A 12,779-nucleotide genomic window follows, 5' to 3' on the forward strand; every position below is an offset into this window, starting at 1 on the left:
GACCAAATAGTCTCAGTCGCGTTGTGCTCTGCAGATAATTCGCGGTCCCCTTGTCCTCCTACCGACGTCATCCCGGAACGACCTGCTAGATCACACCGAGACAATCCAACAACAACACCAAAACACCTCGAGCTTCTATGCGCAAACACAATTCAAACTACATCGATCCCGAGAGAGGTCATACCTACTGACCACTCTGGAGTCTCCTTAGGCTGTTGCGCCGGCGCTGAAGGGGTATTTGGGGGACGACGGTATGCCGCAACCAAAGTCGCCTCTGGACAAGCACTCACGACGACCCAGCGGTTCACGGCGTTCAAGTAGTGAGCAATCAGTCTCTAAGTCTTCGAAGCATGGAATGAAGTCCTCCGAATCGTCTCAAGGCAAACTCAAGGATTCATTGCCCGACTCGCCATCTACTTCGAAGCCACCAGCCAAATCAGATACAAGTACTAGCGATTCAAGAAGAACTCATGACACAATGACACCTGAAGGCTCGCGGCCCGAGGTATCGAGGGACAAGGTACCAGCAATGGATAGCCAGGACGACGATGACAGCGAAGAGCGCGAGAGCAAGACAAGACGGGGCAAAGGAGTAGTACCCAGCAGTACTTCGGCCGAGGAAGTAGAGCGGTTGCGCGCTGCAATGAATGCTCAACTCCAACTGAATCAACATCGCGAACGCCTCGCTAAGCACTTGGGAGAAAAGGGGGAACGGGAGAGTACTGGTACGCCTATTGCAGGAGGAAAGACTCGTATATCACCTATTCATGAGGAGACTTCGTCGCCGTCACTTGATGAGGCTTTTGCGAGTCCAGTAACTGGCCTGGAAACAGCATCTACGGAATCGGTGAAGACTGTCCGAGGAGGACTGACACCTGGTCCGATGGCTGTTCGAACACCATCATACCCTTTCCCACCAATGCGTACTCCTCAGCAAAGCTTCACCGGCCATCGACCCTTCACTGCACTGTCGCCAACGGTCAATCCTGCGAACTATGCAGGCGGCACGTTCGATGGCGGTCCACAAGACCATGTCATCTCTGGCTCGGTAACTCCAGCGTCAACAATGAGATTTCAACCTCCTGGATATTTAACTCAAGAAGATCCTAACTTTGAATCTCCCAATCTGTATGATTTGAGTCTGATGCTGGCTTCAGAACCTGGACTCGAACCGTGGTGGACCACTGTCGTTGAGATTATGAGAACATTGTATCAAGCTGATCGCGTCACACTTTCTGTTCCTGCTGATGCGACAGATGTCGAAAACGTTCCGTGGGGCCAAAAAGCCACGTTCAATGCGGTGCAAGAAGATGAGTTGAGTCTGACCTACTTGCCACGAGGTAGTAGTTTCGTACCAAGCAGCGTCGACACTAATGAGACGTCGAACTCTGGGGACACGAACCCAGCTGACGAATACTCTGGCACGTCGACACCTTTGCATGCGGTCCGACCTGGTCTTCTGAGCAGACATTCTTTCACCGCATATGAGGACAGCAAGCGAGCTCCCGCGTTAGTATCCGAAGCAAACAGATTACCTGTAACAACACGTCCTACCCCACTTGTACGGGCAAAGAGTTACCTCTCGACACGTCCAGACCTGCCACCAAGAACTGCAACTTTACAGAATGCTGAACTTAACCTGCAAAGCCTGGAGGATCATATGGCGTTCGAGGATGCAAAGCAGTCTGCTTGGGAGAATCCAGAGTCTGCGAGCAGAGAGACGCGAGGCCAAGTCTTCCCTGTGTTGCAAGCACTGGATTACGAAGCAGAGCCACTCATTGATAACAAAGGTGTTATGAGAGTTCTAAATCGTGGCAGAGTTATTGCTTTGACACGAGACTATCCCTACGTCGAAACTTCGGTAGACGAGAAGAGCCGTGGAAGCAAGACATCGTCGAAGTCTAAGGAGTCGCCTGAAGATAAGTTGAAGAGAAATAAATCTCCAGACGTTAGTTCACGTATATCGTCATTCTTCGGACAATCGAGACCACGTCGTGCACGAAGTCAAATTAGCGACAAAGGCAAGAGCATGCCTTCGTCGAGGCGATCGCTTGATCTTGATGATAGTCCGCAACCGGCAGTGCCCAGATATGAAGAGTATGAACAAGCTCCTCCATCGCCTTGGTCGCAATCACCAGCTCCATCACCAGCTGTAAGAGCAGAGACCTCTGAAAATCCCTTCTTTGCCAATGCACCCGTCGACGAAGAGTCGTTCAACCCTCGCACAGCTTCTCAAGACTATACCGGCATGCCGCCACCCGAGACTATCGGCGTCGACAGATCATGGACTGTTCTGCATATTCCACTCATTCATCCATTGCTTTCGAAACCTGTTCAATCATTTAGACTGGATACCGCTGCTATGGAGTCTAGAACTACACGTGGGAAGGGAGGACTAGGAAAGAACGCTGAAGATCCCAAAACCAAGCCGAAGGACGAGCGAAAGACGAAGCCGATCCCTATTGCAATCCTCTCGATACTCAGCCCCGTCATCCCTTATCCTTCTAGTCTAAGACATTCGCTTCAGCATCTCTCGGCGCACTTAGCTACATCCTTCTCGCTTTGCCGTCACTACTCTAATCTAGAGACAGAAATTGCTGGATTATCTCGAAAGCGTCCTCAGACTACAGGATTTGGTGCGGTGGCCGCCGGTGGTAGACCAAGCGAAGAGTCGATTTATCTTGGAAAGACAACTTACTCGCCAGCTGACGAAGGTGGTCCTCAGCATTCAACTGGAGGCAGCATTACCAGCCCAAGTGATTACTCCGGTGTTTCCAGAAGCACTGCAGGATCGCCCGGAGCTACACCAGGTTGGGATCCAGGCAGTGTTGGCATGAGTATGGACAAGCGCTCTACTGGCGGTAGCCCAAGTTATGTCTCTGGAGAGAGTTATTTCAGTAGTCGGTCCAGACCTGGAATTGGTAAAGTTGATACTGGTTCTGCAAGCAGTATTGCAGGAGCCAGACGTTCTTCGAAGGAATCGTCTCCTGCTGACACGAGATTACAAAAGATGACCTTACCCACAGAGGGAGGGCAGGACCAAGAGACATCTATCAGCGACTTTGCCGAAACCCCCTCAAAGGAGAAGCAAGAACCTGAAGATCTTAGCTCTTCTACTAGCACGCCAAAGCAGGAACCTCGCGCCCAACGTCAATCTCGTGATAGCCACCCAGAGACCCCTGAAGCTCGTGAAATCAGTCCTTCCCGCCAGCAACAAGAGGGTGTTTTATCTCCTCGACGACTTGCCATGCGAACAGCTTCTGCACAGGGTATTAGCAAGCAAGAGCGACCACACACCCAACTTCACTCATATGGAGCTGACTTTGGTGCGACCTTCCAATCTTTGCCTACGACAGCTACTCCTCTCAAGACACCTGCCATACCAAAGCCACATTCTCGCTCTGCATCTCTGTCTGCTCCTGCATCTGATTACATGCCTCCACCGTCTGATCGAGTGAAGAGTATCATGCTTGACTCGCTACCAATGCACATCTTCATTGCTCTGCCACCAACTGGTGAAATCGTGTGGGTTAACAGCCGCTACCTTACCTATCGTGGTCAAAGCGTTAAGGACCTGCACGAGGATCCATGGGCTACTATCCACCCCGAAGAGAAAGACGACTACTTGAAGGCATGGAGCACTTGTATCCGCACCGGAGAACAATTTTCGATGCAAGTTCGGCTGAAGCGCTTTGATGGAACCTATCGGTGGTTCTACACCCGTGCTGTCGGATTGAGAGACAGCAGAGGCGTTATTGTTCAATGGTATGGCACACATATGGACATTCACGATCAACACATTGCCGAAGTGAAGGCTGCTAGACAAGAAGAAATCGAGGCATCGGAAGCAAAGCACAAGCAGCTTGCGAATCTTATCCCTCAGATCATCTTTTCTGCAACAGAAGATGAGGGCGTTACTTTTGCTAACCAGCAATGGCTCTCTTATACTGGCCAACCTTTCGACGACGCTCTTGGTCTTGGCTTCATGGACTATGTTCATCCTGAAGATCTGGCGAGATGTCACATTCCCTTCAACTCACCACCGACTCCTTCTGCACCAGGCCCAAAGAAGCCCGCAGAGCCAAGCCGTAACCCGTCACAGACATCTTCAGGCGGAAAGTCGTCAAACAAGTCAGGTGTCTCCGATCCTGTCACCGAAACTACCATCCGAGGCAGATACCAATCGTTATCAAGAACTAATAGCTCTAGCGATGGCTCCGTCTATGAGTTTCCTAGTGCCGACTTGACAGAGCTCACTAGATCGGGTGTTATCAAGGTGGACAAGGATAGCAATGGCCGCGTTTCTTATAGTTCTGAGGTGCGACTCCGATCGAAGAGTGGCGAATATCGTTGGCATCTTGTACGCTGTGTCGAGGTGGACAACATCAATCTTGGTAGCGGAGACGGTTCCTGGTTCGGTGCATGCGCCGACATCAATGATCATAAGTTGTTGGAGATGAAGCTAAAGGAGGCAATGGAGTCCAAGAGCAAATTCTTGAGTAACATGTCTCACGAAATCCGTACACCGCTCATCGGTATTTCGGGCATGATCAGTTTTCTCCAGGATACGCCTCTCAACGACGAGCAAACCGATTATTGCAATACTATCGCCTCAAGTGCTGAAGGTCTCCTTAATATCATTAATGATATTTTGGACTTGGCAAAGGCTGATGCAGGTATGATGAAGCTTTCGTACGATTGGTTTCATACTCGTTCCTTGGTCGAAGAGGTCAATGAGATGGTTTCCACTATTGCCATTACCAAGCATCTGGAAGTCAACTACGTTGTTGATCCCGATGTACCTGAGATGATCAAGGGTGACAGATTCCGCATCCGTCAGGTTTTGTTGAACGTCATCGGCAATGCTATTAAGTTCACGACGGTTGGTGAAGTCTTTAGCCGATGCACGATTTTGAAATCAGACGACGGTGATCTTCGCGAGAACGAAGTCATGTTGGAGTTCTCTATCATCGACACTGGACGTGGTTTCACACAAGAAGAAGCTGAGATGATATTCAAGCCATTCAGTCAGATTGATGGTAGCAGTACTCGAACTCACGGAGGCACTGGCTTAGGACTGGTTATCTCCCGACAATTTGTTGAGTTGCATGGTGGTAAGATGGAGGGTAGTGCGATTCCAGGAAAGGGTTCCACTTTCACGTTTACTGCCAAGTTTGGTCTGCCTACCACTGACGACCATCCCGATCCACCATTGACACCGGCCCTAAGCAAGGTTCCTTCAGCTCAATCGTCGGTCAGATCATCAATATCCGACGCTGGCCTACGCCCTTTGAAGCAGATCGCAGGATCCTCGTTGTTAAGCTCAAGAATCCTCACCTCGCCACACGAAGAGAGCCCTCAGACAGAATCAGTACTTACCGACTCACCAGCTGTCTTGTCTTCTGGCAGTTCAGAACCTTCTCTTCGTTCGGCTCGTTCTCACGCTACCAGATCTTCCAACTCGTCGATTGCAGGATCTCTGGCTCGTTTTGGTGAGGCAGCTCGCTCAAGCTCCGTTGATCCTTCCAATATGAAATTAGCACTTCCTGACAGATTGTCTCCACCACCTGGATCTCCTCCATTGCAAGGGCTGACGCCTACCCCACAAACAATCTCGACTAGTGGCTCGACCTCGATTCAAAGTGGTACTCCTACTGATGCGAAGCACTTCCGTCCGCCAATGTTCTCGATCCTACTCATCTGCCCTCAGACTCATAGTCGTGAAGCAACTACTCAGCATATCGAGATGACCTTGCCAAAGGACATTCCTCATCAAATTACAGGGCTAGCCAGTGTTGAGGAAGCTAGAGTGATGATTGGTGGTGAGGATCCTGTGATCTTCACACATATTGTCTTGAACCTTGGTTCCGCTGAGGAGATTGTGGCTCTTATTGATCAGATCGTTGCATCTATCTCCTTGCCACAGACTTCCATCGTGGTTCTCTCCGACCCAGTCCAACGTCAAGAGGTGATGAAGCTCGCTACAGTCTATGACTATGATCAACTTGCCAAGGACAATCGCGTTACATTCATCTACAAGCCTGTCAAGCCCTCGAGATTTGCCGTCATTTTCGACCCAGAGAAGGAGCGTGATTTGAGTACAGACCGCAACCGCTTCAGTGCTCAACAACAAGTTGCAAACCAACGACAAAACTACCTAGACATCGGCAAGCGTCTCGGTAACAAGGGCCACAAAGTCTTACTAGTCGAAGACAACGCCACGAACCAAAAGGTCCTCCTCAAGTTCCTCAGCAAGGTCGGCATCAACGTTGATCTGGCACTGGACGGTGTCGAATGCACCGATAAAGTCTTCTCTCAATCCCATTCCTTCTATTCCCTTATCTTGGTAATCCCTCTCTCCTCTCCCACCGTCTCCCTCAAACTAACATCTGTGAAGTGTGATCTCCACATGCCCAACAAAGACGGCTACCAAGCCTGCCGCGAGATCCGCGAGTGGGAAAAGAAGGAATCGCACCCCCGCATGCCAATCATCGCCCTCTCCGCCAACGTCATGGCCGACGTCCTCGACAAGTGCGTCGCGGCGGGCTTCTCGAACTACATCACCAAGCCGGTCGATTTTAAGGCCTTGAGTACCGTTATGGGTGATTTGCTGGATCCACTTCCTGGTCCTGAGGGGGGCAAGATTTGATGTTTTACGAAAGTTGCATGGCATGGGCGTTGTTTTTTTGTTTCTTTTTTCTTTTCTTCTTTTGATAATACGATATTCGCATGGCGTTGCGTTAATGAGCGAGCGAATCAGCGAATCGAAGCGGCATTTCATGGTGGGCGTTTCTGCATTGGGGATGGATGGATGGGAAATGGTATGGAATGGAATGAATGGGATGGGATTGTATAATATGATGTATTGCATAGCGGATCTGGCGTTTTCTTGACATGAGATGCTGGATCTGGTGGTGGAGGTGGGGGAGGGAGAATTTACGAAGTGAGAGAGGATGGATGAACGAAAGACAGACAGAGAGAACAGCATAAGAACCAGACCAGACATTAGGCGATCACGAATGAAAGATGTAATAAGTAGTCATTGAGATTTTCTTGTGATGTGATGTGATATGATTTGAGATGCGCGGTTAGGGGAAGGATTTGAGAGGGAAAGTGGGAATTTCGATGTCCTTGCTTTCTTGGGACGTTCAGTCCAAGGTGAAAAACACATCTACATTGTTCTATTTCGATGTCTCTGCCTTGTTAGGATATTCTGTTCAAGGTGAAAAACATGTCTAATATTGTACAATGTTCATGCTCAAATCCTCTACTACACTGTTCTAATGCTGACCACTGAATATCACTTCTCCGGATGGGACGAATTTATGAAATCAAGGCAAAGAAGAGGAAGAATTCCGCTTTCTTGCCCTCCATCACCAGAGCTCGAAACAAATATCATCAAGCTACAACTCTATAGAACCAACGTCTGAATTCTTTTCGGCAGTATAACTACCGTTCTCTGTCACTCACACTTAGCATCCGTTTATTTAACTTTTCGACCCCTGATCTCTATGCAGGTATTCCTGTCAATAAAAAGGTCCCACATCTAAGGTCCACTTTATTGAACTTTTGAAGACCCTGCTTGACACTGTTGCCATACTGTGCCTTTGGAACCCAAACTTCTATCTGATCTGATCTCGACCACGCCATCCAAGCAAGGAATGATTTGACTTTTTATCCCTCCAACGGCATATTCAAAGACATAAGCTTTTGATTGATAGATAAGCCGTTAAGGCAAGTAAGTAATCAATAACTTTATGACCCTCCAAAAGCTTCACACATGCCCTGGTAGAACTAACAAACCTTGCATCCTTGTGCACAAGTACCGCATAACAAGGGCCATCCTTCCATTACCTCTCATAATATAGCTGCTTAATGATTGCAGATATCATGTACCCCACAACAAGGGATATCCTGCTCCTCTCCCTGCTCATAACATGCTTAATGATGACAAAGTACGTCGTAACTTTCTTCATCACGCGCAGGAAACTTAATACGCGAAACGAAAGGCAACTCAACGTGACAGCCAGGGAAGGATGTACAGTACCCCTCCTTGGGACGAAGTGCAGTACCCGTTTAATGTTTACTATACAAAGTAACTTCAAAATAACTTTTTCTTCTTCGCCCTGTGTGAACTTAATACGCGAAACGCAACGCAGCCCAACGAACGTGACGAGAAAGGATACCCCCTGGAATACCGGTATGTAGATAGAGTTTGTGCCCTGACTAGAGGGTAGGCTGTTTGATAAGGAAACGAACAAACGAACAAACAAGCTTCATCCCTTTACTTACAATACCTATCAGACGTTACAGACGTTATCTCCACCTGCGTCTGACGTTTTCGTCTCATGTTTGATTGCTTGAGATCAGATGAAAAAGGGAGATCTATCTCATGACGAAAAGACAATACCACGATGGAACAGCCAAAAAAAATAAAAAAAAATAAACCGAAACCCACAAACCGAAGCAAGCAAGCAATCAAGCAAGGAAACCCACACCGAACCCGACCGACTTACCGACCAACATCACCCCCCTCACCAAGCATCAAGCCCCCATCCCCGCACACCTCGTGCTCACCACGCATCTCATCTCCGAACTCTAGGATCAGGGCTATAGTTTCCCCCTACTGTACTTACACTTTGTCTCTCCGATTGATCAATATACGAAAGTCCCCAATTCTAACAGTATAATACCAGTACGTAAACTGACGCTGGATAAAAATCAGCAGAGAAAAGCTCTGGGAGCGAAACGGAACGGAAGGAATATTTCACTCAGTCACCAAATCCGGACATCTTTGTCATCCAAGTACGTAGTGAAGTGACGAAAACGGAGGCTTGCATGCATGCATTCATGTGTGTGTGTGTGTGTGCTTGCAAGCTGCAGTGTAATCTCCGTCCGTTCTGGACTTGCGAATGCGAAGGACGAGTGATTGGAATTGGGAGGGAGGTTTGTATGTATGTCGTGTGTGTATGTCGTGTGTATGTTTCCGGGAATGAGTTGTCGATGAGAGGAGAGGAGAGGAGAGGGGCTGGGGTGTAAGAATTGAGGTAGGTGGTTTTGATAGCTAGGTAGGGGGTGGATTCACGATTTTGATGACAGAAAGAACCTTGGAAGGAAAGGAGGAGGCGCGGGGTACAGTACGAAATGAGATCTAGCTAGGTACCTACAGATGCAAAATTTATATACAGACGAGGGGCGTATTCTTCACTGCCAGAAAGAGAGAAAGAGAGAAATAGGAGGAGGCGGGGCACGGAATGCACGAAATGAGATACAGACGAGGGGCGTATTCTTCACGATCCCGCCATCCTGATTTGAAGGTTCGCTTCGTTTGGCTTGGCCCCTCCCTCGAGGCACGGATATGAAAGGGGCACCAGCACCAGCACCAGCACCAGCAGCCGCGTGTTTCCTGGGAATGAAGGATGGATGCGTGCGTGCGGGTGAGAGGGGAGGGACGGGACGGGAGGGAAGGATGATGGGTGAGATGAGATGGGGTGAGATGGGATTTGAGTTCTTAGAAGAAGAAGATGAAGGGGACCTGGGGAGAAGAGAAATGGGTTTTGCGAATCTTCTTCAGGGTTTGTTTGGATTGGAAACAGGATTTCTCTCGGTCTATTTGAGGGTTGAGAGATGGGTGCGGAAATGGAAGGTACCTACCTACCAAACAACAAAATGGAATTCTTGCCCGCTTCTAGACACCGTGCGGCACGTCTGAGGGTTCTGGATTAGAACGGACGGAGGTATCTACGTATGCGAAGGCGAAGCAACAAATCAAGTCAAATGAAAGTGCGTGGTGATGTCAATACCTCATATATATGATACATACCTAGGTACTGGTAGTTTCCCAGTAGCTTGGGACCGATGATTTTGGGGGCGTTTGGAATGAAGGAAGGTGGACGCGTACTGTAGTACCTCTGAGAGAGAGACGGGTTGAGTGAGCGAGCGAGCGGGAAGAATGAGATTTTGCGCGACGAGCGAGGAGGATGATTACAAATTAAAAGAGACGGGAACGGGAGAGACTCGGTTACGGAGAGCTGGGTACGAACGAGACGAGAGTTTTGACACGTTCTGATCATTGGATAGCGATCAGTCAGTGTATTCTTGACAGGTTATTTGGGCGCGGCGCTGTTTTGTGCACGCCTCGATTTATATTATTCGCAACCTTTTAGGGATGTTAATATGCTAGGAGAAGAAAGGAAGGAGTTATCTGCATAGAATCCTAGAATCTGCTGGATCAGGAAGCTTGGGAGTTGCACACAAAATACTGTACACACCAACCAACAGTTCCATCCCAAAAACTGCAGCTCAGTCCTGCACTCCCGTCTCACGTTCCCATCTTCCGCACATGTTTCCCGACCCTCTGGTTTGGTTTCCTCCAACCTCGGAAATGGCATAGCCCTACTTATTATTCTATCATATGTGACTGGATTGTTGACTCGCGGGTTCCGTGGATCCGAGAGGGTGGTTCGTGTTTTTTCCTGGTGAGGAGTCAAATCCGAGATTCAGTGGAGGAGGTGAGCCGTTGTGTCGGGTTGCGTGTGGGGGTTGACGTTTTGGGGAAGGGGATTTGCTTTTTGTTCGTCTCAGGTTGGGAGACGTGGAATATCATTCGGTGGAGACAAGGTTAGTGAATGCTGCTGCTGCTGCTGCTTGGTTAGGTCATAGGTGAAGGAAGGCCTGGATGGAAGGAGGGGATGGGATGGAAAGAAAGGATGAGTTCATGCGTCGGATCGCAGGTATGCGAGATGAAATGAAATGGGAGATAAATGATGCGGATAAGGATAGAAGTGGGGTGAGTTGACGAAAGAATCGTCTTGGATGTGCGAATCTCGACTGATGTTTGAGAAATGCTTATTTTTGCTTTGAATTGCGTATCGACGTGTATCTTCTTGTGTTTGCTTTCTCTCAAAAGCCTTTGCGTTGGATTGATCTCGACTTCTTCCTCGGCTGGGTCGAATAAGTTGAGAGTGGACGACTTATCTATGAAGATTAACTTCGTATAGTACAGTTCTTGTAAGTTGCATGTTGGGCATAAATACCCCGTAGTACCATGAGCTTGAAGGCACTTGGAAGCAGAAAACGGCGCCGTCGCGGGGATGTCTCCCAGCTTTCCGTGAAGCCGGCGGGATGGTTAGAGTTGCTCGTGTGGTTTTGCGCCCTCGGGTTGGCCATGTTCCTCTTCTTGTGGGGGAACTTCGATTTTCCGTGTCCAGCCCGTTGGGTTTTCGCAGGATCTGTCTTCTCCCCGAGTCTCAATCGATAATATTCCGAGGCTTGGGTCAATAATCTTGTTCTATTGATATCTCCAATTCTTTTTCGAGTGATGATTGTTGGAATTGCAGGTGGTGTTGAAATCACCGGCTGATTCATGCAATTTCCCCCATGGTCTCAGTCTCAACGCTCAATCACTCCCGCCCGCGACCGATGGCGGCAATTCCAACTCTGGTACCGCAAGGGAAGTATCCTGACTAAGAGAAGAGGAAATTGAGATGGGTGTGATAGTGGCAGGTTGAAGAGGAGTGGCGCTCAGAATTTCCCTTTCCAGTCAGACTCGATGTGATTTCGCATCCTGCCGGCGCAGTGCCGCGAGCAAAAGTACCGCCGACCGTGAGTGCGTGTGTGGATCACGATTTCGTTCCCAGCAGTTGCTGAGTGTGCCCACTGCCCACTGCCCACTGCCCAGAAGTGTTGATGCGGTGTGGAATTGATGCATTGAGCTGCAGCTGCAGGCGACACGATCTGGTGATCGGTCTGGGTCCCCTGAATGGTCACTGCGCGGACCAGTAAGTGACCTGTTTGGGCCATTTCGCTCAGTAGTGTACGAAGTATTAGTGACCTGGACCAGCCTCGCCGCTTCCTGTCATCGTGCATCTGAGCGACGGGAGCACAGATTGGCAGCCTTTGACGCACAGGAGTTCGATAGCATGCCAATAGTGAGGGCAGATCTGTCTGTCGAACTTACTCTTTTTCGTGGACACGAAGTCATCCAGCTGAGGAATTACGAGAGCGAGGCATCTGTGAGTTCTTGTTGGTTGAGGGGCCGGAACGAACGAGTCATCGTCGAGTCCGGATGGCTTCAAGAGGCTGAAAGCCCCTGTGGGTTCTCCTTGGGCAGCGTATCAGCCGAAGGGGACGAGGAGAATGCGTGGCCGGCACTCACGACGACTCGTACCCATGAAGTGAATGATGGATGGATCTGCTCAGACACAAGGAAAAGACAAACACCTCGGCGAGGCAAAGTCAGATTGAATTCTAGATGTCGTTGTGCTTTCTTATTGCTTCTTTTCCCTCGCCGCCAAGTACGCACGCACGCTCAAGCCCTAACGGTTTGCTTACAGTATATTCGTCAGACATTGACACTAGACTTGGTGGCCACACGCACATGCAGCGGTTCGGAGCAGCAGCAGGTTTGCTGTTGATGTGTGGACACTGGACTGCTTGTGCGGACGGGTTCTCATTAATATGGTGGATATGAGTTTGGTGCAAAGGCTATTTCATGATTCGATTATTTCCAGCGCTCGTGCCTGAAGCAACTCTTTGACGGACCGGGATTTGACTGTGAGTTCTGCGATTAGCCCAAAGCAGCCTTTTTTGCTAGGGAAAAGGGAGGGAAGAGAGAGACCAGCCAAGGACAGGACGGGGCAGGACAAGGGGGAGTGACAGTGCCCAAGTATCTGAGCTGCTCCCTGTAATAATTTCCAGCATTCAGTACGTACTGTGCCTAGTTATTCATCAGTGAGTGATCAGTGCCCATTGACTAGGCATCGATCGCTAAAGGGCCA

The 12,779-nt window shown here is 49.3% G+C and overlaps 3 protein-coding genes across 3 annotated transcripts; 1 reads left to right on the forward strand and 2 right to left on the reverse strand.

Moving 5' to 3' along the window:
• Nucleotides 1–643: 643 nt before the first annotated feature.
• On the forward strand, nt 644–6,649 carry LY89DRAFT_588434 (uncharacterized protein; the record flags this gene model as incomplete). The annotated part of the gene is made up of 4 exons (XM_018209481.1): nt 644–3,223; nt 3,281–5,316; nt 5,356–6,346; nt 6,398–6,649. 4 exons carry the CDS (start codon nt 644–646, stop codon nt 6,647–6,649), a joined length of 5,859 nt encoding a protein of 1,952 aa, XP_018069650.1.
• A 2,823-nt stretch (nt 6,650–9,472) lies between these two features.
• Nucleotides 9,473–10,142, reverse strand: LY89DRAFT_686071 (uncharacterized protein). The gene has a single exon (XM_018215201.1). It carries the CDS (start codon nt 10,071–10,073, stop codon nt 9,774–9,776), a length of 300 nt encoding a protein of 99 aa, XP_018069651.1. The 5' UTR covers nt 10,074–10,142; the 3' UTR covers nt 9,473–9,773.
• A 220-nt stretch (nt 10,143–10,362) lies between these two features.
• Nucleotides 10,363–11,454, reverse strand: LY89DRAFT_108560 (uncharacterized protein). Its single transcript, XM_018205058.1, has 2 exons — nt 11,037–11,454; nt 10,363–10,977 (listed from the first exon to the last, which is right to left on the reverse strand). The coding sequence occupies exons 1-2, from the start codon at nt 11,365–11,367 to the stop codon at nt 10,652–10,654; spliced, it is 657 nt and encodes a 218-aa protein (XP_018069652.1). The 5' UTR covers nt 11,368–11,454; the 3' UTR covers nt 10,363–10,651.
• Nucleotides 11,455–12,779: the final 1,325 nt, after the last annotated feature.

This window comes from Mollisia scopiformis, assembly GCF_001500285.1.
Source record: "Mollisia scopiformis unplaced genomic scaffold LY89scaffold_15, whole genome shotgun sequence".
In the NCBI taxonomy this organism is placed as follows: Eukaryota; Fungi; Ascomycota; class Leotiomycetes; order Helotiales; family Mollisiaceae; genus Mollisia; species Mollisia scopiformis.

Bases quoted from the DNA above. Each gene is read 5' to 3' on its own strand.
- LY89DRAFT_108560 (XM_018205058.1), bottom strand. From the start codon at position 11,367: ATGAATCAGCCGGTGATTTCAACACCACCTGCAATTCCAACAATCATC. The intron at 10,978-11,036 runs GTATTTATGCCC...TAATCTTCATAG, and splicing joins CAAGCTCATGGTACTACGGG to ATAAGTCGTCCACTCTCAAC.
- LY89DRAFT_686071 (XM_018215201.1), bottom strand. From the start codon at position 10,073: ATGATCAGAACGTGTCAAAACTCTCGTCTCGTTCGTACCCAGCTCTCC.